Below are 26,890 nucleotides of genomic sequence, written 5' to 3' on the forward strand. Positions count from 1 at the left end.
AACAGCGGCCCGCACCACCGGCTGCCCAGGGCCGGCAGGAGCGCGCGGGAGGTCGGCGGGCACCGCACAGCTCAGGCGGGAGCCGAGACCCGCCCAGCGAGCGAGACGTTCCTGCAGCCGCGGCACGCCAGCGACGAAGAAAAGCTTTGTTTCCCACCTATATCAGTCCAATCTTTGCAAAAGCCCACGTCGGGGCCCCGTACCTGCAGCAGCCGTCCGGCGCTCCAGCCCGCAGCTCCCGCTCGCGATCAAGGCACCCGCAGAGCGACTCTGCGGCTCCCTGGCCGCGCTCGCCCGGAGGCTGCGCTCGCGCCACTACGCATGCCCAGCCGGCACCCAGGCCCGCAAAGTAGGAATCCACCTGCCGGGTTTTGGTTGCCTCTCCCAGGAGGAAAGAACCTGATGTTGCAGGTGCTAGGAGAGTTGACGGGAGTGGCGGGAGCGTTATCCCTATTGTTCACGTTTAGTCAGGAAGTACCCACTGAAGCCTAAAAACGACCACCCACACACACACCCCTGGAAGGAGATCAGGCACAGTGGTTCTCACTCTGCACGTGGATCAGAATCACCTGGAGAACTTGCTGAAACAACACAGTCTCTCACCCAGATTTTCAGATTCAGTGAATCTAGAGTGAGGTCAGACAATCGGCATTTCTTTTTCTTTTTTTTTTTTTAACAAGTCATCTGAAAATTTAATGAAATGTTGATGAGCATTGCTCACAGGATCACCTGCTCACACATCAAACCACTAATTATATATTAAACCACAATTTTTTATGCCCATATTTTAAAATTCTCTATATTTTGGCATAATATAGCATCTATGCAATAGTTTATTTCTCAAAGGTTAATGCAATTCATTGAGATTAGATTTCATAAATAAGAAATAATCCTAACTACACTGTAAACTCATCTCAAGTCCACAGTTCTTTTTTTTTAAATAATAAATTTTATTTTTATATTCCCCATACAATTTCTTTCTAATGTGTTCTTGGGGAAAACTGATGCCACTAGTCCTTGCACCACATTTTAAGAACTCTTGGTCAAGAGAACAGGTCTTTGGAATCAAGAAGAGTTCTTTCTCCCCACCCCCTTTTGGGATTTCATATAACACTTCCTCTTCATTTAAGGCCACACTTGCATTGTAAATAAATATCTATAGCCCACATTCAAACAAAGGTGGAATATTTCCTCTGGCATGTGAATCAAGTAAATGGAATGCAGTCTCAAGTGCACTTTGCCTGTAGCATGCGCTGTAGCTGTGCTCTCTTCAGCTCACACCACGGAGCAGGAGGGGCTCCTTTTCTGCTGCTTACATGCCTTCTCAGTGCCTTGCACAATTCTTAAGAAATGGTTTAAAACAGGTTTGTGGAATTAGGTGGTAGTTACAGGATAGAGTTCATCTGCTCAGTCCCCCACTGCTGGGCACTTAGGTTGTTTCTAGGTCACTCTAATAAATAAGATTATGAACACATTTTTCAATACCTAAAGTTGTAAAGATCTTTCTGAATAAAATATGCTACCTAAACATTTTTATTACTCCGTTTTTGGTGATTCTAGTAACATAAAATTTTACCAGATTTATTATTTTTTAAGGGTGCAGTTCAGTTGCATTAAATAAATTCACAAAAAAAAAAAAAAAGAAATGGTGAGCTGGTGTCAGGAAGGCTGAAGAACGTTGGAATTGTTTGAGGAATCCAAAGTATTACAATTAAATACAGAAGATACAAATGTATAACTCCATTTATATCAAGTCCAAACTAACGCCTAGTGACAAAACAAATCAGTAATTGCCTGGAGCCTGGAGTGGAGAGTGGAATAGGTTGTAAAAGGGCAGCAAAAATCTCAAGAGGGTGATGGAAATCTTTTGTCTTGATTGCAGTGGAGGTTTCAAGAGTGTACAACTGTAAAACTAAATTATGCACTTGGAACATATGGAATTTATTTTACATAAATTATACCACAATAAAGTTTATAAGAAAAATGTCATCAAATACTTCTATTAGTTCTTTCTTTAGTGGGAGTATTGACCTACCATTAGTTCATAAGGTCAAAAATATAGACTCTAAATATGGTGTAAACTGAGTTGGAAGGAAGGAGATGGGTGGGAATCATCCTCTGTAGAGGAACAAAAAATAATCTGTAAAAAATGTTTAGAACAACTTAAATGTAAAAGTAACCAATCCCAAATGTTATTTACAAGTGCATTGCTGATGAACCAAAGACTTTTCTAAAATTATCTTCCCATTATAAAATAGTCAATAGAGTATGTCACTAGAAATATGTAACCAGCACATAAAAATTATTATAAAAAGAATTATTATCTGGGGCCTCCCCGGTGGCGCAGCGGTTGAGCGCTGGGTTGCGAAGCTGCGCGCGGCCTCTGCGGCGCCGGTTCGATCCCCGGCTGCTCCCCGGCCACCGGAGGAGGGTCCCACATGGCGCGCAGACCTCTCCTGCCGCCCGCTGCTCCCCTCAGCAGTGTACTTCGGTCCTTCTGCCTGCTCTGCTCCCCGCTCTGGCTCTGGTGGATTCTCTCACCCTCCCGCGCTTCTGACTGTACCCAGTGCATGTATAAACAAAAACAAACAAACCAACCAGCAAACAAATAAAGCATGCCTCTATAAAAAAAAAAAAAAAAAAAGAATTATTATCTGTATCCTTACTAACACAGTTTGAAAACTGTGTTTCCAAAAGGCTGTAGTTTCAAAGAGATGATAAATAAGCCAGGTTCTGGGTTACAGGCCCTAGTCCAGACAGCACACTATTTCTTCCATATAGCAGGGTTATCTGAAGTTTATATAATAAATCATTCTGCTCATAATTAAAAGAACAATAACTTAAAAACAGTGAAATTAATGGCAACGGGTAGGAAAAATCACAGCACGAAACTGCTATAGTTGGTAGGCACAACTATTCTGGTCATTAAAAGTATTCTCTCTAGTTATGATAACATATGTTTCAGTTTTTCCAGAATAACGCAAATTTAAAATATTATCATGAAACTGACTGAATACTCAGTCATGTATCCCAGCTGTTATTTGAAAAAATATCATCAGGGGCCTCCCTGGTGGCGCAAGGGGTTAATTAAGCACAGCACTGTGAAGCTATCTGCAGCCTCTTTGGCCTGAGCTCTAGTTTGATCCCCAGCTGGCCAGGGAACTACCCACATGGGACAGAAGTCCTCTCCTGTCTCACCAGCTTCTCCCCTCAGCAGTGTATTTCAGTAAATCTGCCTGTTCTGTTCCCTACTCTGTCTCTGGTAAATCCTCTCACCCCTACCCTCCCTCACCCCGCAACTCTGGCCTGTACCCAAGTTCTTGTATGCATAAATAGATAAATCTTTTAAAAGAAAAAAATCATCAGGATAAATAGAAATAGGGGTAATTTTCTGACTGTTCTACAGTTTACATAAAATACCAACAATAATAAATGTTAATAACAATATAGCTAACAGCTATTGAGCTCCCATGTACTAGTCAGTGTTTCAAGCACTTTATAGTATTTTCTCATTGATATCCATGACAACCCTCTAAAACTATCCTCATAGGTAAGAAAACTGAAGCAGAAAATATCAATTATTTTTCTCATAATGACACAAAGATTAAATAAAAGCTAAATTTAAAGATGTATTTTATATGAAGACAATTTTTGCTGATTTTGCAGTTCTCCAAGTATCCCTCTGAATAATTTATGTTTTTTCCTAGGGCTATTGATATTGGAAAGGGGACCATAAAGGGCAGAATTCCAAGGGTCACTACCATCATCTTCACCATCATCTTTAATGTTTATTCAATATTTTCCATGTGCCAGCTGCTATGCCAAGAATGTCTCATTCTTCATCTCATTTAATGCTCACAAGGACAAAAGTGGAGATTCCAAAACATTAAGTAGTAATAGAAAGTAAATGAATGATTGAACCAGGATTCCAACTTAAGTCCAACTCCAAATTTGTGTTATTTACAACTGGAACCTGCAAATTATAATATATCCCATACTCTAAATGAAAAAAGAAGTATTCTTGATTACAAGTATCTGTAAAATGACTAGTGTGATGGTTTCTGAAACCCTTATAACCATGACACTCCCATACAGTCTGGTCCTATTCCTGAGATTAGCTGCTATTCATGGGTACCAATTTTATCTTCAATTTCAGGAAAAGTAGGTTCATTTTGAGTGACACTAGGCAATACCAGGAAGTATAGTGGGAAGATATATACTTCCTTTGTACTTTTTTAATCCAGAATACAGAGAATAAAGAAGAAAAATATAAGTGAAAAAGGCTCAGTTAAACTTTTTTCTACATCACTGAGAGGAAAAAATAACTGAGAAATAGGAAAAATAATGCAAACTCTCTTCATCTCTCATCCACTTACATAACTATTTTTTTACCTAGTTTTTTTTTTTTAAGATTTATTTATTTTAGTTATTTATTTATACAGGCACTGGGTACAGTCAGAAGCGCGGGAGGGTGTGAGAATTCACCAGAGTCAGAGCGGGGAGCAGAGCAGGCAGAGGGACTGAAGCACGCTGCTGAGGGGAGCAGCGGGCTGCAGGGGAGGTCTGTGTGCCATGTGGGACCCGCCTTTGGCCAGGGAGCAGCTGGGGGCCGGGGATCAACCCGGTGCTGCAGAGGCTGCGGGGAGCTTCCCCACATATACAACTATTTAATAGAGATTGGATCAGGGCCTCCATGGTGGCACAAGGGGTTAAGCACAGAAACTATGATGTTATCCACAGTCACTGCAGCACAAGTTCAATCCCAGGCCAGGCCAGGGAGGTGACCAACATAGTGCAGCAGACCTCTCCTGCCTGGCCTGCTGCTCCCCTCAGTATTCTATTTCAGTCAGTCTGCCTGTTCTGCTCCCTACTCTGTCTCTGGTGAATCCTCTTACCTATGGCATTTCTGGTCTGCACCCCAGCTCTTGAATGCATAGATAAATAAATCTCTAAAAAAAAGAGAGAGAGATTAGATCAATGTAGCACATAAACCTATACCATACCTATTGCATAAAATTCCATGACATGATAGAGAAGATACCTCTTAAAAATAAAAAAATCCTAAGAAAACTGCCATCAATAACCATAAATGTTAAGAAAGTCAAAATATAGATAAGATGACATCTTTGAAAAACAAAATGAAAGGAAATTTCAGCTCAAACCACCCAGGGGAGGCTAAGGCAAAGGAAGGGAGCAGTTGGGGGAAGAATGTAAAAGTTCAAGTGCACAGATGGGGAAATGGGGAAGAAGCCATTGAACCATGTAGCCAACATAAACTCTTTCTTCCTCCTCAACTATCAATGGTTCTGACTTGTAGCACAGGTAAGAACACAATGAGCTACCAAACATAACCTTGTCTTGCCAGTGGTGTTCCTCACCCCACATTGGCAAAAGTTGGATACAGTCAATAAAAAAAAGCAAAGCAAACATTCTAAAATACAAAATTGAACAAATAACCACACATTATAACAATATGAATAAAAATTATCATGAGAGAGATACCATTTCTGTAAATGATATTAGAGAAAATAGAGAAAGATCAGAAGATGTATGTAAAGTATAATTAGGGTCTCCCTGGTGGCGCAAGGGGTTAAGCCTTGCACTGTGAAGCTATCTGCAGACTGTGCAGCATGAGTTCCATCTCCAGCTGGCCAGGGAGTTACCCACATGGCACAGCAGACCTTTCCTGTCTTGCCCGCTGCTCCCCTCAGCAGTGTGTTTCAGTAGATCTGCCTGTTCTGCTCCCCACTCTGTCTCTGATGACTCCTCTCATCCCCCCGCACCTCTGGCCTGTACCCCAAATCTTGTATGCATGAATAAATAAATCTTAAAAAAAAACCCCAAAACTTTAAAAAAAAAAAAAGAAAAGTATAATTAAAATCCTCATCAATATCAGAAGATGTTTCATGTAATGAAATTTCAACTAGGTATTTGGAGATTGACATTTTTGATGACTGAAATAAAATACTGAACGAATGTTTCAGAATAGAAACAGATGATGAGCAAATAGTACCTGGTAGATCAAACTGAATAATTATCCCAATAAGCTGAATAAATGCTCCAACAACTATTGGGGTAAAATGGCTTCAGGACATAAAAGATATGCTCTGGGATAATTTAATATAATAAATTATATTCTCTATCCTCCCTCATACCTTGCATATTCTTATTTTTTAAAAAATACAATCATGCACAATATTAGCTGAAACTGATGGAAAATTAGAAAAGAGCTGTGGAGTATGAAAGATGACTGATTGTCCCCAATATTCTTTTTGGCTACGATGTGCTTAATTTATGAAGACAATGGCATTTCAAAATAATGGGGAAATGATGAACTAGTCAGTAATGTATTAAGAGACACCATGGGTTGCCCAACTCTCTCTTAGATGCCTTCATAAAAAGCCCAAAACTGGGCCTCCCCTGGTGGCGCAGCAGTTGAGCGCTGGGCTGTGAGGCAGTCCACAGCCTCTGCAGCACGGGTTCATTCCCGGCCGCCTGCGAGGGTCCCACAAAAATAAAAAAAAAAAAAAAAAGCCCACAACTGCATTTCCCGGATTCACTTGTAGCTAGAGTTCCAGATATGATTTAGGTTCCATATGTAACAGGGTGGTCCCCAGGAAAGGGGGAGGTTCCCTGCCCCACCCAAGGGAGGGTGGAGCTGAGCAGGAAGAGGAGAAGCAGAAGAGACTGAGGAAGGAAGCAGGATGGAGCCAGGAGACCTGGAGGAGGCGCATGGAGCCTAGAGACACGTAAAGAAACTGCGCTTGTCTTTTGGTCGTGGACTGGGTGACACAGATGTGGGTGAGACCCGTGGGGAGGTGACAATGGCAGCTTTTATCTTGATGTTGATTTTGCTCTTTTCCTTCCGGGCTTGTCCGGTTGTTTGTGACCCTTTGCTGTGGGTCCCCACTGGAAGATGCTTTAGACTTGTAGTAGGCTTTGGGGCCTTGTTCTGGGCCGATCCCATATGGATGGACTTTTACCCACGAGGGGATGGGTAACTTTGGGTGTTTTATTTAGAAACTAGACTCTTTGCCTTACCTGTATTGTTTCCTAGTTTAATTAAAGTTCCTTCCCATTAAAGTCTCCTATGTTTTGTGTTGATGCGGCGGATGGCAGAACCCATTTAGAATAGGCAGGTTTGCAGGGTTTGGGCTGACCCTTTTCCCTGTCCTATAACAGATTTGGCGACCACGAAGATTTAGGACAGCCATCCGTGGTTAGTCAGCCCCATGGGGAAATTGGGCTTCCCTATGGCACTGGCTACCATAAGCGCAAATGTGATTTTTGGTTTCTCCGTTTTGTTTGTTTCATATGTCGATTTGCTGTTGAAAAACTGGCTTGGGCTTTGACTTATATATATGACTTTGACTGAACACTCAAGAGCATGAGGACAAAGACAGGATGTGATTCTCTTTTGGCAGCTTTCTAAACTTTTCAGAATTAGCAACTGCCTTGACAGGTAATTTGGGGAGTTCTTGGATTCTCATGATGGAAGTCTGTGACTCCTAAAAATTCTGTATATTAACTACATTCTTAACAATCCTCTTTGTTCTTAAACTAGTAAAAGGTACTTCTTTCCTGATAAATGCCCTCTCCATCTAGAAGACAAATTGTACACTAAAAACCATGAGTAAGTAAATATGAAAATGAATACTAGAAAACCAGGCAAAAATCTTAGTAAAAAGTACAGAAGTATGCTTTTAATCCTAAGGGCAATCTTCCTAAACAAACAAGACTCAAAACCCAGAAACCATTGGGAAAAGAGGGACAGATTTGACATAATAAAAATCAATTTTTTATATAAAAAGAGCCAAGTGATAGGCTAAGAGAAAATATTCTCAGAATATAAATCAGAAAAGAGTTAATATATATAATTTATTAAAATGTTCCCATAAATCAATAAAAACAAAAGATAATTTAGAGGAAAAAAGTAACCCAATTAACTAAGTCGTGAAGAGATGTTTGAACTGACATTTCTACCAGAAAGTAGAGAAATGCATACAAATACATTTAAATATTTACCCCAAATCAGTTAAATCAGAATTTTTAAAGCTTCCTTGCCACACAAAGTCAGTATGTAACCAAGGTCAGGTATCACTGCTCTAAAACAATGGTAAGTCAAACTGTGGCCCATGGACCAACAACAGCGGCAACATTTGTTTTTTTTTTTTTTTTTTTTAAATGCAAATTACTCAGTTTCCCTTCAGATCCATTGAATTAAAATCTCTGGGCTGGGGCACTGGGATCAGTTTCAATAAACTCTCCAGGTGATTCTGAAGCCTGCTCCAGTTTGAAAACTCAGAGCCCCCTCTCCTGGAGCTTCATTAACATTGCAAAGCTATTGAGAGGATGTTAGTAAAAATTGATGAAAGTACTTTGAGAAAAGTAAAAAGAACAATTGCAAATAATCATTATTATTAAAACAAATTTGATATCTTGATGTCATACTTGGCACCTTAGCATTGTAAATAACAATTCATGACCGAAATAAAAATCTCCTAGACACATGGGAAAGTGTTCCATGTCCTCACCTGTGAATCGTCTGCAAATACAACCGAGTCCTAGCTCTATAGTATAGCCTTAGAATATGTGTGAAACTGCCACATGGATAAAGTTAATAGCTTTATTTTTATAAGTAAGCTTATAACCATTATAAGTTCTTAGCTATATGATATTTTTGTAATGAGTTTCTGCAGTGTTTCTACAAAATGGGGCAAGTGCATTAGTGCAGGTTGACTATAATAAATCATTTATTCTACTTTATTAAGTTGCAGAATGTTGATTTGGGGATGTTTGTTGTTTGAGATTTTAGTCGATGAAAAACAACAGACAAGGTCTTTTTTTCATTACTTTATTTTTTATATATATTTTTGCACCCTTGTTCTTCTCAGGTGTAATCCCCATAAAATTCCCACCACCAAGTCACCCACGAACATCACTGTGGTCTCTTGTGCTCTTCCCTCCCCTGTCCTGACCACTCTCTTTCCCCCTCTTCTGCTGAATGTCTCCCATTTCTCTTTTGCCTGCCAGTTTTGTTTTTGTTTTTTCCCCTTATCTCTTGCTTGGTTTCTCTATATTCCTCATATAAATGAAACCATCCGATGTTTTCCTTTTTCCTTCTGACTTATTTCACTGAGCATAATTCCTTCCAGGCCGATCCATGTTGCTGCAAATGGCAAGATATGGTCTTCTTTTTATCCAAAATTTATGTCTGACAACATTCAAAACAAAGCCAAACTATGGAAACAGGGAAATGGCACAATCATGTTTGGATCTGAAAAGGTTGCTATCTACTGTGTTGAACAATGGCAAACAACATCAGCATGACCTAGGAGCATTTTTTTTTATTTATAAAACATGTAAATTATTAAATAGTAAAGTACAAATATTTTAAAATATTTAAGTGAAAATTTTTTATTTTTATTTTTTTTAACTTTATTTTTTTTAAGATTTATTTATTTATTATTTATACAAGCACTGGGTACAGTCAGAAGCGGGAGGGTGAGAGAATTCACCAGAGCCAGAGCGGGGAGCAGAGCAGGCAGAAGGACCGAGATACACCGCTGAGGGGAGCAGCGGGCGGCAGGAGAGGTCTGCGCGCCATGTGGGACCCTCCTTCAGTGGTCGGGGAGCAGCAGGGGAGCGAACCCGCGCTGCAGAGGCTGCTTGCAGCTTCGCAACCCAACGCTCAACCGCTGCGCCACCGGGGAGGCCCAAAGTGACAATTTTTTAAATGAAAATTACTGAGTGTGTGTACCAAGGAGATGTATAGTGAAGTCCATTCAGGTGTAGAAAGGAACTTATGAAATTGTTTATTATTTTTTAATTCCATTTCTTGAAGATTTCTATTTTAGTATTAGTTTATGATGTAGATTGTCCAGTAAAATCCTGACAATACTACAAATGGAGTAAGAAAAAATCTAAACATTCTACATAACAGAACTTGCAGAGTGGTCAGGAATTCAGGCATCTAATGGAGAACCAAGTCCATCTTGAGTTCATTTGGATTATGGTGCCACCTTGTGGTCAGTTCCCATCCTAGTTTAATTGTAGGCTGTTTGGCGTTGCTTTGTTAACTTTTATCTGGAGGACACCACACCGCTGCTTCCTATCTCGACCTCTTCCCACACTCACCCCGCCATGATAAAAGGGTGTAAGAGGAAGACAAGATTAAATTAACAGTTGTATTATGTCCAAAATCACATTATCATGAGTTTTAAATATGCTATATTAGAATAACATACTAAATATATGTGGTCAAAAATAAATGTGTAAATATAGGTTCATGTTTATAAAATTTTATCAATACCTTTAAAAGATTAAGAAAAATTGGGAGAGTCCCGGTGTAGAAAATGAATTGGAAAGCAAAGAGCAATAAATTGGAATTCCACTGAAGTAATGTGGGCAAGAGAGGGTGATAGTCTGTACTAAAATGGTGGTGATGGGATTTGGAGGGAAGTGAATGTGTCTACTATTCAACAGATAGAATTGAGTCCTTTATCTTTAAGAGATATACGCAAAACTATTTACAAATTAATTGATATGGTATTAGGGATTTTCCTTAAAAATAGTCCAATTAGGGAGAGGGGAAAAGGAGGGATGGTTACAGATGAAACAGTGCTGATCATTGTTGGAAGCTCTGTGATAGGAATAAGGAAGTTCCTGATTCTAGTCTCTCTACTTTTGTATATATTTGAAACTTACCACAATAAAAAGTCAAACAAAAATATAAAAGGCAAAGGCAAAAATTTCAGTAGGAAGGCAGACATTTGAAATATAAAACTGACAGAGATCTGATTAGAAGCAAAGATTTTGGGAGAGATCAGCAGGTAGACAATTGAATAGATGAGGTTATCTAGAAATTAAGAGAGTAAGGAAGCTATAGCAGAACCTTGAGGAAGATGAAAAGGTTAAGGGAACAACAAAGGAAGTATTGTTGACAATGCCAAATGTCAAGTCCTCATGGAAGAGGGTTTAGTGTTTTATTTATTTTTTTTTTTTTATAGAGGCATGTTTTATTTATTTATTTATTTGTTTGTTCATTTGTTTTGTTTATACATGCACTGGGTACAGTCAGAAGCGCGGGAGGGTGAGAGAATTCACCAGAGCCAGAGCGGGGAGCAGAACAGGCAGAAGGACCGAAGTACACTGCTGAGGGGAGCAGCGGGTGGCAGGAGAGGTCTGCAGCCGGGAATCGAACCGGCGCCGCAGAGGCTGCAGGCAGCTTCGCAACCCAGCGTTCTACCGCTGCACCACCGGGGAGGCCCAGGGTTTAGTGTTTTAAACAGGGAAGGGTAAATGCTAGGGTCTGGAAGAGGAATATTAGTTATTTAGGGAAATCGTGCAAATCAACAAGGGATTTCAGAAACTAAACATCTTGGCATAGAGGAGGGTTATTTATCTCAATAACCACAGGGTTGTTCTGTACAGTTGACTTCTATAAAACAAGCTCCTTCATCATAGTCTTGGTATCTCGAAACAGAAGTTAAAGATCTTAGCATATTGCTTGCAGGAGTAAATAGTTAATTTTCTTTTTTTTTTTTTTAAAGATTTTATTTATTTTTGTGTAGAACTGGGGTATAGGTCAGAGGTGTGGGGGTTAAGAGGATTCACCAAGGGCCTCCCCGGTGATGCAGTGGTTGAGCGCGGGGTTGCGAAGCTGCCCGCAGCCTCTGCAGCACCGGTTCGATCCCCGGCTGCTCCCCGGCCACCAGAGGAGGGTCCCACATGGCGCGCAGACCTCTCCTGCCGCCCACCGCTTCCCTCAGCAGTGTACTTCGGTCCTTCTGCCCGCTCTGCTCCCCACTCTGGCTCTGGTGAATTCTCTCACCCTCCTGCACTTCTGACTGTACCCAGTGCTTGTATAAATAAATAAATAAATCTTTAAAAAAAAAAAAGAGGATTCACCAAGACAGATTGGGGGGCAGAACAGACAGATTGACTGAAATACACTGCTGAGGGGAGCAGGCAGTGAGACAGGAGAGGTCTGCTGTGCCATGTGGGTCACTTCCCTGGCAGGGGCTCCAACTCATGCTACAGTAGGTGCAGATAGCTTCATAAGTTGCATCTTAACCCCTTGTGCCACCAGGGAAGCCCCTTTAATTTTCTTTTATTTAATTTTTATTTTTATTTAATTACATTTAATTCTTGTGCTGTTATGTCAAAGAGAGTCATGTAGAGCAAAGGAAAAAAGCATTCCAAGGAAGTAACAGTCTTTGTGATCAAACAAAGCTGAGAGGTCAAGAAAGGAAAGGACTGATCAACCTCCTTTGGATTTAAACATTTGAAAGTCATTGGTTACTTAAGAGAGGGCGGGCAGGGCACACAGTATATGTGGGAATACCACTGAGTGAAAGGTGAGGAAATAGAATCAGCCTGTAGGAAAAACTCTTTCAGAAAGTTTGGTGGAGAGAAATACATGGGTACCTAAAGTAAGGACATGGGTACCTGGAGTAAGGGCATCTATTTGGAATGCTGACATCTTAAGACATCTATTCCTCATTTACTGGTCTACTACTAAATAGGTTTGATTTTGCGCCTCCCTGGTGGCCCAAGGGGTTAAGCACAGCACTATGAAGCAATCAACAGCCTCTGCAGCATGAGTTCGATCCCCAGGCAGCCAGGGAGAAACCCACATGGCGCGGCAGACCTCTCTTGTCTTGCCCACTGCTGCCCTGAGCAGTGCATTTCAGTCAGTCTGCCTGTTCTGTTCCCCACTCTGTCTCTGGTGAATCCTCTTACCCCTCACAACTCTGGCCTATACTCTAGTTCTTGTATGCATGAATAAATAAATCTTTGAAAAAAAGAAGAAGTTTGATTTCTTTAAATTGTTAGTGTGCAGAAATGAGGGGTATGTCATGGTATCATTACCAAATTTAAATAGTAGCCTCCCATTCTATCCCCAGCAGGCAAGTTAGGGAGGCTTGAATGGATAAGGAAGTAGATGGGATTGCCACTGGAACCTGGACATTAACTTGATTCAGATCATCAGTCAGGACACACCCAAGACTAGTCACTGTAACCAGTCAATGATGCCTGGAGTACAAATAGAGCCTCGGGACCCTTACTGTCTGCACAGTAGACCTCTCCCAGCTCACCTGCTGTTTCTCTTAGCAATATATTTCAATAAATATGCCTGTTCTGGGGCCTCCCCGGTGGCACAGCAGGTTGAGGGCCACGCTGTGTAGTTGTCTGCAGCCTCTGCAGCGCTGGTTTGATTCCTGGCCGGCTAGGAAGCTACCTACATGGAGTGGCAGACCTCTCCTGCCTCGTCCACTGTTCCCCTCAGTGGTGTCTTTGGTCTGTCTGCCTGTTCTGCTCCCTGTTCTGTCTCTGGTGAATCCTCTCACCCTCTAGTGCCTCTGACCTATATCCCAGTTCTTGGATAAATAAATAAATAAATAAATAAATAAATAAATGATTTTTTTTTTTTTTTTTTTTTTTTAAGTATGCCTGTTCTGTTCTCTACTGGATCTCTTGGTGAAAGAGACCACCCCAGCCTTTGGTCTACACCTGATTCTCCCCCAGGATCCCTACACTTCACACTCTAAATGGGATCTGCCATCTAAACCATAAAAACAAAGCAAACTCTTAGTGTGAAAGACATTTAATAGGATCATTAAATGTCTAAAGCAAACAGCCAAAAGCAAACAGAACTCTTCACATGTCTCTTTGTTCCATGTGTCTCTTCCACGTCTTTTCTCTGAGTCCTTTCCATTCCACTTTCTACTCAGCTCCACCCTTTCTTAGGTAGGACAGGGAATGTGGCACCTCCCCTTCCCTCAAGATTTTACTATTACAAAACTATCTGCTTCTCTCCCTTTATTCTGCCACTCATCCTCTTATAAAATTTGAGGATAGCCTTGACTGTATCACTCATTACACAAAACCTTCCAGCAACTCTCCACTGCTTATTGAAATCTCTTTAAGTGTCTTGATCAGACTTCTCTAAATGTTCCTTGACACTAGTCAAACCAGACTACATCTCTCCTGTGGTATGCTTTTTTTCAGACCGCTGTGTGAGTAAATTCTTCTCCAATTTTTCATCTCTTCACACCCAGCTCATTCACGTCCCCTCTTAGGTGTGGCGCTGCATTGTCCTGAACCCCTTCCTAATCCACTTTCACTCTCAATGGAGTGGCTATAATAATCTTTTTCTTTTCTATTTTTCCAATGTATGCCATTGTATTCATTAGATTTTTTTAAAAGATTTATTTATTTATGCATACAAGAGCTGGGGTACAGGCCAGAGGTATGGGGGATGAAAGGACTCACCAGAGACAGCATGGGGAACAGAGCAGGCAGACTGACTGAAATACACTGCTGAGGGGAGGAGCAGGCAAGACAGGAGAGGTCTGCATCGCCATGTGGGTTGCTCTCTGGCTGGCCGGGGATTGAACTCATGCTGCAGAAGCTGCTTAGCCCCTTGTGCCACAAGGGAGGCCCCTCATTAGATTTTTTTTAAAGATTTATTTATTTAGGCATACAAGAGCTGGGGTGTAAGTCAGAGGTGCTGGGGGGTGAGAGGATTCACCAGGGAGAGTGGTGAGCAGAACAGGCAGATCTACTAAAATACACTGCTGAGGGGAGCAGTGGGTGAGGCAGGAGAGGTCTGATGCACCATGTGGGTAGCTCCCTGGCCAGCCAGGAATCAAACTCGTGCTACAGCAGCTGGCGATAGCTTGATAAACTGTCTTTAGCCCCTGCACCAGCCCTTGTATTCATTAGATTTTGCATCGCTTTTAATTTTCTGGGTCCTCATGATATTCTTTCTAAATGCATAGACTTAGCATTGCTTGAAATTGGCCTTCTCTTCCCCATCTATGTGTCATGTAAGCACCTACCACAACATTTTGTACAATAACTTTTTGGATTAAATTGGATTCCCCAACCTTTTTGTTTCTAACATTAGGGAGTTTATACTGCCTTTTATTTTTTATTTTATTTATTTTTTAAGATTTATTTCTTCATGCATTCAAGAACTTGGGTACAGACCCGATGTGCTGGAAGGTGAGAGGATGCACCAGAGACAGAGTGGGGAACAGAACAGCCAGACTGACTGAAATACACTACTGAGGGGAGCAGCAGGTCAGAAGAGGTCTGCTGTGCCATGTGGGTAACTCACCAGCTGGCCAGGATCAAACCCTCGCTGCAGAGGCTGCAGACTACAGATGTGGAACTGGTGATACAGAGGGCTGACTAGAATGGACTTGAGCATAGATAAATTTGGGTGCCCTCATGAGTTCTGAAACCAGTGACTCATGAATACTAAGGGAGGACTCTAGTTAAGATTTTTTTGGAATCATAAGTTAGACTTAGATATTCAGTTGGAGTGGGGGAAGTTGGTAGCCATAACCCACATGTTGTTCAAGGGTCAACTGTAAAGTGCTATTCAGCTGTTGCCTTCCATGTATAATTATTTTAATTTTTATAATCTTTAGTTATATGATCAGAAAATAATCCCTAGCATTTGTTACATTTTAGCTGATGAACTGTTATCAAATTTAAGTTTTAAAAATCATATTTATTTTTGGGTCTCCCTGGTGTCACTAGGGGTTAAGCACAGCATTATGAAGCTATCTGTAGCCTCTGCAGCACAAGTTCAATCACTGGCCTGCCCAGGGAGCCACCCACATGGCACAGTAGACCGCTCCTCTTTTGCCTGCTGCTCCCCTCAGCAGTGTATTTCAGTCAGTCTGCCTGTTCTGTGCCCTGCTTTGTCTCTGGTGAATCCTCTCACTCCTGCACCTCTGGCCTGTACCCTAGTTCTTGTATGCATAAACAAACAAATCTTTTAAAAAATTATATTTATTTTTATACACCTTGGCTTACATTAATCATACAGATATAAATAGTAATGTAAGAGCTACCAAAATATAACACATACTAAGTTTTTTATGATTAATTCATATTCTATTCAAAGAAAACCCTCATAGATGTTGAAATCTCACCATTTCACTCTCTTCTGCTCCAGACACACTACTCTCATGGAGTTGATGTATATACATCCCAAACATGTTTTTATGCTTTTTTCATAGAGATATATATACATAATTCACATAAAGTCCTTTTGTAATTTTATTATTTTTTTTTTATAGAGGCATGTTTTATTTATTTATTTGTTTGTTTGTTTATACATGCACTGGGTACAGTCAGAAGCGAGGGAGGGTGAGAGAATTCACCAGAGCCAGAGCGGGGAGCAGAGCAGGCAGAAGGACTGAAGTACACTGCTGAGGGGAGCAGCGGGCGGCAGGAGAGGTCTGCGCGCCACGTGGGACCCTCTTCCGGTGGCCGGGGAGCAGCCGGGGATCGAACCGGCGCCACAGAGGCCGCGGGCAGCTTCGCAACCCGGCGCACAACCGCTGCGCCAACGGGGAGGCCCTTAATTAATCTTTACCATAATCTTGTGAGGTAGATACTGTTAATCTCATTTTATAAATGAAAAACTGAAGTACAAAGAGATTAAGTAATTTTGAGGTCACATAGTTCTTAGCACATGGAATGAGAACTTCTAACTCCTAATCTCATGTTCTTCCCACTACAGTTTTCAGCTATTTTGCAAATACTGAGCACCAATTACGGACCAGACATAATTGTAGGTCTTGGTTATCTCTGCAGTGAACAAAGCAGATAAGATCGTGCTTGCAAAGAGCTAATATTCTAATTGTAGGAGAAAGTCAATAAAGTAGCATGTAATAGATATTCAGTTCTAAGTGCTATGAAGACACTTTAAAAGGATGAAGAGGAAAAACAGTCTAACAGTGCTGATCTACATGAAACCCTGGTGACATTTCAGTAAGCATCTGAAAGGCAATGGGGGTATTCAAGGTCAAGGCACAGCATATGCAAAATCCCTTAGGTAGGAGCATATCTGACTGTCATTTCATTATTCTGGCATTTTTGTAGCTCCTGTCTCAATTATCCTCATGTGCCAAAGAGCAAACGTAAGCAGAATTCATGGGCCTGATTAAATTTTGACAAGTTAACAATCTCTTACAATGGCCGTCTTTCTAATAAACATATTGGTGGAGCTAGAAAAATATATACTGCCAGACTCTATTGATTTACTTTAAAACTTAAATCACAAGTAATAGATGCCCACAGTGGTGACATACACATAACACAGCAGGGCTGCCGATTTGCTGAGACTTAAAAATACAAATCAACCTTCTTAAATATCAAAGGTTGGGAGAATCGTCAAGTAAACGGAAGAGTGACATCAAGTTGAAAAATTCCTGCAACTGAGCGGACAGGAGCCCACCTTTTGCCAGGTTTCTCTCAGAAGGGGTGCCAAGAGCGGCAGGAATCCGAGGAACCCGAGGGCGTCGCCATGGGGAAGGCCTGGGCTCTAGCCTGACTTTTACTCGCTAAATTGTGTCAGTTTCCACAGTTGAGACCCGAGGGGTCTGAGCTAGTGTAACAGGGTGGTCCCCAGGAAAGGGGGAGGTTCCCTGCCCCACTCAAGGGAGGGTGGAGCTGAGCAGGAAGAGAAGAAGCTGCAAAAGAGACTGAGGAAGAAAACATAATAGAGCCAGGAGACCTGGAGGAGGCGCATGGAGCCTAGAGGCACGTGAAGAAACTGCGCTTGTCTTTTGGTCGTGGACTGGGTGACACAGATGTGGGTGAAGAAACTGCGCTTGTCTTTTGGTCGTGGACTGGGTGACACAGATGTGGGTGAGACCCGTGGGGAGGTGACAATGGCAGCTTTTATCTTGATGTTGAATTTGCTCTTTTCCTTCCGGGCTTGTCTGGTTGTTTGTGACCCTTTTCTGTGGGTCCCCACTGGAAGATGCTTTAGACTTGTGGCAGGCTTTGGGGCCTTGTTCTGGGCCGATCCCATTTGGATGGAGTTTTACCCACGAGGGGACGGGTAACTTTGGGTGCTTCATTTAGAAACTAGACTCTTTGCCTTACCTGTATTGTTTCCTAGTTTTATTAAAGTTCCTTCCCATTAAAGTTTCATGTGTTTTGTGTTGATGCGGCGGATGGCAGAACCCATTTAAAATAGGCAGGTTTGCGGGGTTTGGGCTACCCCTCTCCCTGTCCTATAACACTAGCACCCGCCAAGTCCTCTTTCTCCCCAGATCAGGCGGTTGCCATGCCGCGTCTTTCCGGAAGGGACTATCACAGCGGGTCACAAAAAACACCACCCCCAGCCCAGCTCCCCCGCAGGCGTTCCGGGCTCAGCCGGAACCCGACCGGGGAAATTTGACCCGCGCGCGCCCTGCTTGCTCGCCCCGCCCCTTCCCGCCTCCAGCCTCCCCCGGGTCCTAGCGGAAGAGAAGTCCGCTCGGGAGAGCGCGATCCGCAGCGTCTTCCGGGAGGAGTTTTGGGCTCTACGGTGCTCCGTCCGGCGCCGCGCCTTCCCGTCTGGAGCGAGCTGTGAGACTCCGGGGACCCGCTGCTGAGGGCTCCACGAGTGCCGCGCAGCCCCAGCATGAGCGAGCACGGCCTCGAGCTGGCGTCTATGATTCCCGCCCTGCGGGAGCTGGGCAGGTAGGGCTAGGCCCGGCGGGCCAGGGCTCTACGCGCCCCCTCGGCCCGGCCGGCGTCTCACGCGCCCCCCCCTCATCCCCCCTCCCCCGCCGCGCGCGTCGGGCTCCTGCCCTCTCACCTCGGCCGCGGCCCTTGTGGAGATCCTCGGCGCCTAAGTTGAGTGCTGCTTACTCAGAAAGGTGGTGAAAAGGATGCCTGTGGAAGAACTGGGTTTTTGTCTTATGTTTTGACCCAGAACTCCCCTTGGAAGAAAAATTGTTATAGGACAGGGAGAGGGGTAAAGGGGACCACCCTGTTACAAAATCACTGGTGTAGATTTTCTCCAGGAGAGCCAATTGCTAGAATGGCAGCCGGTTTCTTTCCTTGCAGTGAAATCACAGGCCCTTATGAAGACACCCTGTCATATTGATCAACCAGACCCTGGTCCGTTATTTTGATTAAAAAAACTCGATATCGCCTTTAAGGTCCACAACATTTAAATGTGCACATAATATTGCCCCAAATTTAAAATAGTTTAATATTGTTTCGTTTACAAGTACTTGTCTTCTGTAACCTAAGACTAAAATCACGAACATAATCAGTATATTGAGGAGAGGGATGTGGATAACTTCTATTCCGCTGCAACATAGTTGCAGCCTTTCATTTCACTAGTTTGTAGCAATTCTAAGCGGAAGAATACAAAAACTGACCCATAAAGAATTATCTAGTAGTAGTTTTTAATTGTCATTACTTTATTATTGTTGCAATTGCTTTATTCAAGGCCTTTCCACCAGGCCTAAAGGTTAGAAGACTTGGGTGGGGGTGGAGTACAGATTTGTTGCCCTTTTTTTTTTTTTTTTTTTTTGGTAACCCACAGTGAACAAGGAATAAGTCAAAACTAACATTTAACCCATGGGATATTTATTTCCCTTTCTTCTTGCAGTGTAGTTATACTCGACCCCACTTGTTGGCCATACAAAGACATGTCATCTTTCACAGTTACACAAATAAGGAATAAATTAAGGGACCATTTGTCTTAATTGGATCATCCTAATTTTGTTTGTGTCGATTTTTCCCTTGTTATGTATGTTGCAAGTATGTTTTGTGCTAACATTTTGTAAAGTACTGTCTGCTTTCTAAAAGATGGGAATACAAATACTTATAGGGAGTTGAAGTACAGATTTCATCTCTCAAGATCAGTTGTGAAGCTCAGTATGTTTTTCCCACCTTTAATATGGGATTAGCTGACTAATACATCTCTCCCCTCTTCTGTCTTCCTCTGTGAGGATTCCTTAATGAAAAATAATAGTATCTTGGATTTATATAGTCTTTTTTCATCAACAGAGCTTATGTTACCTTTCCTTCCATTAATTTGTAGCTATTCTAACAAAAAGAATAGAAAAACTGACCCTAAGAGAATTATCTAGTAGTAGTTTTGAATTTTCATTAGTTATTATTGCAATAGTTTTGTTCAAGGTTTTTCAGTCTCATAGGCGCTCTGTGTTAATGTTATCAATATTTACTAAGTAACTGAATCACAGAAATTAAGGAGCCGGTGTCACAGCAATTATCAGACATTGGTTTCAGATTCAAATAGTCGAGGCCTTTTCTCCTAATTGGCTATGGCTATTAGAATTCTGGGAAAAGTGAAATAAAACTGTTCTCGTGTGGGGGCTCCTCTTTTTCTTGTCTCTCAGGAATAACTTTTACTGTTGGCACTCTTTTCTCTTTATGGTCTTTCTGGGTGATTTCATCCATCTTCCTGCCTTCAATTACCACCTACTATTTGAGGGTTCCAAATATGTTTCTCCAAACTGTATGTCTCCCGTAGAACTATATACAACTGTGTACTTGAAGTTTCACCTGAGTGTCCTGTAACTTTTAATTCCTCTCTTTCACTTAGGTAGGGATATCTCAGTAAATGATAACATGTTTGGTGATTTTTCCAAACTAGAAATCTAGGAGTCAGTTTTTCATGTGCTTTTGGAAGGCATGTATGTTCACCACCGTGCCAGTTTGTGGACAATGTTGCGATCATTTTTTTTTTTTTTAACTTTTTAGTTGAGGTAATATTGGGATACCTCCATCAGGTATTACCATCATAGTGCAACCACTGCTCACTCACCCATATTCCATCTCCATAGACTCCTCCTCCACCCCCTTTCCTCTTGGGTTCTTCAGTTTTGTACTCAGGTATCAAGGGTTAGTTTTTAAACTTGTCTTTATGTAAGCTTCAGTTTAGTTACATTATATTTCATGTATTAGTGATGCCATCAGTTATCCTTCTTCTGACATTTCTCAGCATTTTTCCTACCAGCTCCACCCATATTGCCACAAATGGCATGAGTTTATCTGTCTTTGATCACTGAGTAGTATTCCATTGTGTATATATACCACATCCATTTTTTATTTAAGTATATGTATATTTTACATCACTCTTCATTTTTGTACATTGTATGCATGTATGCTTTCTCCTTTTAGGTGTAGTCCCTCTAAAATTCTCATCACCAGGTCACCCATAAACCATCACCATAGTTGCTTGTGCTCCCTTGAAACCATTTTGGTCCCTCTTCCTCCTTGCAGAATGTTTCTGATTTATGGTTGCCTGCTAATTTTGTTATTTATTTATTCATTAATATTGTTATATATATGTTTCCTGATTCCTTGTTTGGTTCCCTATATTCCTCCTATAAGTGAAGCCATCTGATATTTTTCTTTTTCCTTCTGGCTTATTTCACTGAGCATAATCCCTTCTAGCAACATGGATGGCCATGTTGCTGCAAATGGCATGGGTTTATCTTTTTTGATTGTTGAATGATATTCCATCATGTATATACCACATCTTCTTGATCCAGTCATTTATTTTTGGGCATTTGGATTGTTTCCCCATCTTAGCTACTGTAAATAGTACTGCGATAAACATAGGGGTGCTTTCAAAAACATATCCTTTTGAATCAATGTTTTGTGTCCTTTTGGTAGATCCCTAGGAGTAGAATTGCTGGGTCTTATGGTAGCTCCATTTTTAGTAGTCTGAGGAACCTCCACACAACGTTCCATAGTGGTTGGCCTAGTTTACATTCCCACCAGCAGTGTAGGAGAGTTCCTTTTTCTCCTCATCCTCACCAACATTTGTTGTTGCTTTTTTTAATGTGTGCCATTCTCACTGGTGTAAGGTACCACGTTTTCTTTCTCTCTTTCTTTTTTTTAAAGATTTATTTATTTATGCTTACAAGAGCTGGGGTATAGGCCAGAGGTGCTAGGAGGGGGGCGGGGGGAAGGTGAGAGGATCCACCAGAGATATAGCAGGGAACAGAAGAGGCAGTGGACCGAAGTACATTGCTGAGGGGAGCAATGGCAGGTCTGCTCCGCCATGTGGGTTGGCCGGGAATCGAACTCATGCTGCAGAGGCTGTGGATAGCTTCACAGGCTGCGTCTTAACCCCATGTGCCACCAGGGAGACCCCAGGTACCACATTTTCTTGATCCATTCATCTGTTCTAGGGCATTGAGGTTGTTTCTGTAATTCATAGGAAATAGTACTGCGGTAAACATGGGAGTGCAAGTTTCCTTTGGAATTAGAGTTTTTTAATTTTTTTGCATAGATGCCTATGAGTGGAGGTATTGGGTAGAATGGCAGGTCCATTTTTAATTTTTTGAGACACCACCATACTGCTTTACAAAAGGGCTGGCGTGGTCATCTTTCTATCTTCACTCTCTTCCTAAATAATCTTGTTACTTACTCAGCATCTACATCATGAAATGAAAACATTCAAAGCAAATCCCAATTTACTCTCCTTAAACAGCTCCTTCCCTAGGTTATTGTAAATGCCATCTAACAACCTAGGAGTTACCCTTTATTCTTTCTCTTTTTTTTTTTTTAGAGGCATGTTTTTTATTTATTTATTTATTTGTTTGTTTGTTTTGTTTATACATGCATTGGGTACTGTCAGAAGCATGGGAGGGTGAGAGAATTCACCAGAGCCAGAGCAGGGAGCAGAGCAGGCAGAAGGACCGAAGTACACTGCTGAGGGGAGCAGCGGGCGGCAGGAGAGGTCTGCTCGCCATGTGGGACCCTCCTCTGGTGGCCAGGGAGCAGCCGGGGATCGAACCGGCGCCGCAGAGGCCGCGGGCAGCTTCGCAACCCAGCGCTCAACCGCTGCGCCACCGGGGAGGCCCTCTTTATTCTTTCTCTTAATAATTCTTATCCCTTAATAATCTATCAGCAAGTTTGATCAGTCCTTTTAAAATACACGTAGTCTGATTCTTCTCACCATCTCTTTTACTACCACCATAATTTTTTATCTAGACTATTACAGTAATTTTGTAGCTTATCTCTACATTTCCATTTTCACCCATTTACAGTGGATTTTCCAAGCTCTACCAAAACCTCTAAGGTCCTGTATAATCTGGCCTCTGCCTGCCTCTAACCTAATGGCCTTATATCCCATCCTTGCTCACTCCACTTTAATAACTTGCTCTTGTTTTTCATATACACCAATGTCACTCCTACCTTCAATCTTTGTATGTGCTGTACACAAGTTCGTTCCATTCAGATGTCGCTTTGGAGAGGCCTTCTCTGATCTTCCTGTTTAAAATTACTTTGTAAATACAACAAAGCAAAAATGGACAATTATAAATCAGAGACATCCTGCAGGGAAGGAGGAGGAAGAGGGATCAGAGGGAGGGAGGGAGGAGCACAGTGGACTGAGGTGATGGTGTACAGGTGCATTTGGGAAGGAAACTCCATGGGGACTACAGCTGGGGGGGGGCGGTGGGAAGCAAATATTGTTTAAAAATGAACAATGATGTAAAAAATAAAATTATTAAAAATAAAATCATAAAAAATTGCTTTGTAATCATAAGGTGTTTTCAGATAGTGATAGTTGCTATTAAAATATTAAATGAGACAATGGGAGGGAGATGAGAGTCTGGGAGCAGCAGCAAAAGCCACTCTAAGAGATTTTGATGGTGAGAAGAAGCCAGTCATATAAAACTGGGGGGTAAGAGTGTGAAATTAAATAGGAAGCGCAAAGTTCTCTAGATGGGAATGAACGTAAATAGGGAGGAGGAGTAAAGAAGGGAGTGAAATTAGTTAAAAATGGAGATGGTACCATCTTATAGACCAGTACAAGAAGGTAGGTTTTAAGTACAATAAATTGCAGTGTTTTAAAGAGGAAAATAACGTAACCGAATTCATGGTTTATAAACATGTTTAACCTTCAATTCCCCCTACCTAAAACCCTGCAATCTTTCTTTGTCTTCAGATAAAATCTGAACACTTTGGTTGGTCCCTTTGAGCTTTGATTTTATCTTTATTCTTTTCATCTCTATTTACTACCTTCCCCTCTTTACAGAGCCTCTTACAGTTTCTAGAGCAGCCTGTGTTCTTGTTCCTGGCCCTTTGTACATGCTGTTTCCTTTCCTTTGTTTTACCTATTTAACCACACAGGGACTGTGTTCCTATCACATCTTCCAGGAAACCTTGATTGATAGGCCTGCTCAGGGTTGGTAGGCCGCTCAGGGTCTAGATTTTGCATATTGATTGTGGTCTCATTTAGCATTTTCTTTTTCTCTTTGTAAATTGGTTATGCATGTTTAGATTTCCCTTTCATTTTTTTTTTTAAAGTGCATTTTATTTTTTTTTTTTATAGAGGCATGTTTTTATTTATTTGTTTGTTTGTTTGTTTGTTTGTTTTGTTTATACATGCACTGGGTACAGTCAGAAGCGCGGGAGGGTGAGAGAATTCACCAGAGCCAGAGCGGGGAGCAGAGCAGGCAGAAGGACCGAAGCACACTGCTGAGGGGAGCAGCGGGCGGCAGGAGGAGAGGTCTGCGCGCCATGTGGGACCCTCCTCCTGTGGCCGGGGAGCAGCTGGGGATCGAACCGGTGCCGCAGAGGCCGCAGGCAGCTTCACAACCCAGTGCTCAACTGCTGTGCCACCAGGGAGGCCCTCCCTTTCATTTTTAAACAGCCACTGTGGAAAGCTGTGTAGAGGTTCCTTAAAACAATAATAACGCATCTACTGTATTACCTGGCTATTCCAGTATGACAATACCCAAAGGCTTAAAAAAAAACAACAACCAGTAATTCAAACGGACACCTGCTCTCCTATGTTTATTGTAGCACTATTTACAGTAGCCAAGATATGGAAACAACCTAAATGCCCCCATACAATGAGTAGATCAAGAAGATATGGTTTATATACACAATGGAATACTACTCAGTGATCAAAAAAGATAAACACCCTATTTGCAATAACATGAATGGAATTGGAAGAGATTATGTTAAAATAAGTCAGAAGGAAAAAGATACGTATTAAATGGTTTCACTTACATGTGGAATATAGAGAAACCAAACACAGGGTCAGGAAAAAAAAAAACTTGCAAACTGACTATAGATCTGAGTCATCCAGGGGGAGGGAGGGGTCACCATAGGGGAGGAAAGAGCACAAGGGACTGTGTTAATGGATCATGGGCGCTATGGTGGTGGGAGAACTACAGGCTCTACACCTGAGTGGAGAAATCAAATATTGTCTATAAATAAATGATGTAAGAAATAAAAAATGTACTTAAAAAACTACAAATTTTCCCAGTTGTCTATCTTGCTAACAGTTTTTATTTTTGAATCTGAAATCAATTTAGAGTCATAAGTTTTAATTAGCTGATATTTATCTTATGTCTTAGTTACAGTTTTCTTTTTTCCCTTGGAATTTATTTGTTGACGAAACTGACGTTGATTTTCTAAAAGTCTAAATCAGCAGCGTTTAACTGAAATATAAGATAAGCTGGATATATAATTAAAGTATTTTTAATAACGACATTACAAAAGTAAAAAGGGAAATTAATTTGTAATAACATCTTATTGAAACATTTCAATGTCTAATGTAAAATTATTAATGAGATATAATTACTTTTTGAGATTTTTTTTTGGTACTGAATTTTGAAAATCCAATGTGTATTTTATGCTTATAGTGCATCTCAGTTTGGACTAACCATATTTGGCTAGTAGCTGCCCTATTAGGCAGGTCTAGATTTTGCATATTGATTGTGGTCTCATTTAGCATGTTCTTTTTCTCTTTGTGAATTGGTTACATATATTTAGATTTTCCTTTCATTTTTAAACAGAAGAATATTGTAAATGTCAACATTAAGATAAATTCAACTTTGGAGAAATTTTGGCAAATGAAACTGAGTCAAAGCTGAGTTAAAAAATTTTTATTTATATTTTAGTGCCAGTCCAGAGGAATATAATACCGTTGTACAGAAGCCAAGGCAAATTCTATGTCAGTTCATCGACCGAATACTTACAGATGTAAATGTTGGTAAGAGACAATTATTTCTTATATAAACTTTATAAATTAATTGTTTTCTGTTCCATAAATGCATTATAGTGGCATTTTTCTCCATGTGGCTTTAGTATTAATATTATTAGCATTTACGATACTTGGTATTTTTCATTTGCTTGAAGAATATCGTTGGTATTTTGATAGGGATTGTGTTAAATTTATATATTGCTTTAAGTAGGATAGTCATTTTGATTATATAGATTCTCTCTATCCATGAGCATGAAATGTCTTTTTACCTCCTTATGTCACCATCTAAATCTTTTAATGTCTTGTAGTTCTTGTTGTATAGGTCTTTTGTCTCCTTGGTTTGGTTAATTTCAGGATACTTGATTCTTTTTGAAACGATTGTGAATGGAATTATTGTCTTCTCATTTGTTGTTTCTATGTAAAGATGGAACAGATTTTTGTATGTTGATTTGGTAACCTGCCATTTTACTGTATTTAATGTTTCTACCAGCTTTTTGGTGAAATATTCAGGGTTTTCTATATATGATATCACTTGTGAGTAGTGATAATTTCACTTCTGATTTGGATTCCTTTTATTTTGATTCTTAGATTTTCAATGTCAAACATGAGGGTCTGTTGTACATATCTGGTGAAAGAATATAATTATGAATATACACGATTATTAAACTTTTAAAGTTAGAAGGAAAGAATTATAGTATTTAACCCCATCAATTTAGCACGAGCTCTGTGCTAGGAATAATTCTGGTCACCAAAGTTTGATTTTTTTTTTTTAAAGATTTATTTATTCATGCATAAAAGAACTGGGGTACAGGCCAGATGTGCGGGAGGGTGAGAAGATCCACCAGAGACAGAGTGGGGAACAGAACAGGCAGACTGACTGAAATACACTTCTGAGGTGAGCAGCAGGCGAGACAGGAGAGGTCTGCCACGCCATGTGGAATTCTCGCTGGCCTGGCTGGGATTGAACCCACGCTGCAGAGGCTGTGGACAGCTTCACAGCACTGTACTCAATTGCCTGCCCCACCAGGGGAGGCTCCAAAGTCTGATTTCTTAACAAAAGGACTACCATTTAACTTGTTATGACTCTTTAATATAAATCTT

The 26,890-nt window shown here is 41.1% G+C and overlaps 2 protein-coding genes across 3 annotated transcripts in view; one reads left to right on the forward strand and one right to left on the reverse strand.

Annotated features, from left to right (window-relative positions):
* Window positions 1-274, reverse strand: part of PLS1 (plastin 1) — a 100,740-nt gene extending 100,466 nt beyond the window's left edge. The window contains exon 1 of the mRNA XM_037525844.1: window positions 204-274. The gene's annotated coding sequence lies outside the window, so the exon portion shown is untranslated. The remainder of the gene's footprint in view (window positions 1-203) is intronic.
* Window positions 275-18,337: 18,063 nt separating this feature from the next.
* ATR (ATR serine/threonine kinase) overlaps window positions 18,338-26,890 on the forward strand; it is a 121,085-nt gene continuing 112,532 nt past the window's right edge. For both annotated transcript variants that reach the window (XM_037525846.1, XM_037525847.2), the window contains exons 1-2: window positions 18,338-18,498; window positions 25,707-25,798. In XM_037525846.1, coding sequence (XP_037381743.1) covers window positions 18,440-18,498; window positions 25,707-25,798 — 151 coding nt within the window. In that variant the 5' untranslated portion in view covers window positions 18,338-18,439. The remainder of the gene's footprint in view (window positions 18,499-25,706; window positions 25,799-26,890) is intronic.

Source organism: Talpa occidentalis, unplaced genomic scaffold (assembly GCF_014898055.3).
Source record: "Talpa occidentalis isolate TD23 unplaced genomic scaffold, MPIMG_talOcc4v2.1 talOcc4.4, whole genome shotgun sequence".
Lineage (NCBI taxonomy): Eukaryota > Metazoa > Chordata > Mammalia > Eulipotyphla > Talpidae > Talpa > Talpa occidentalis.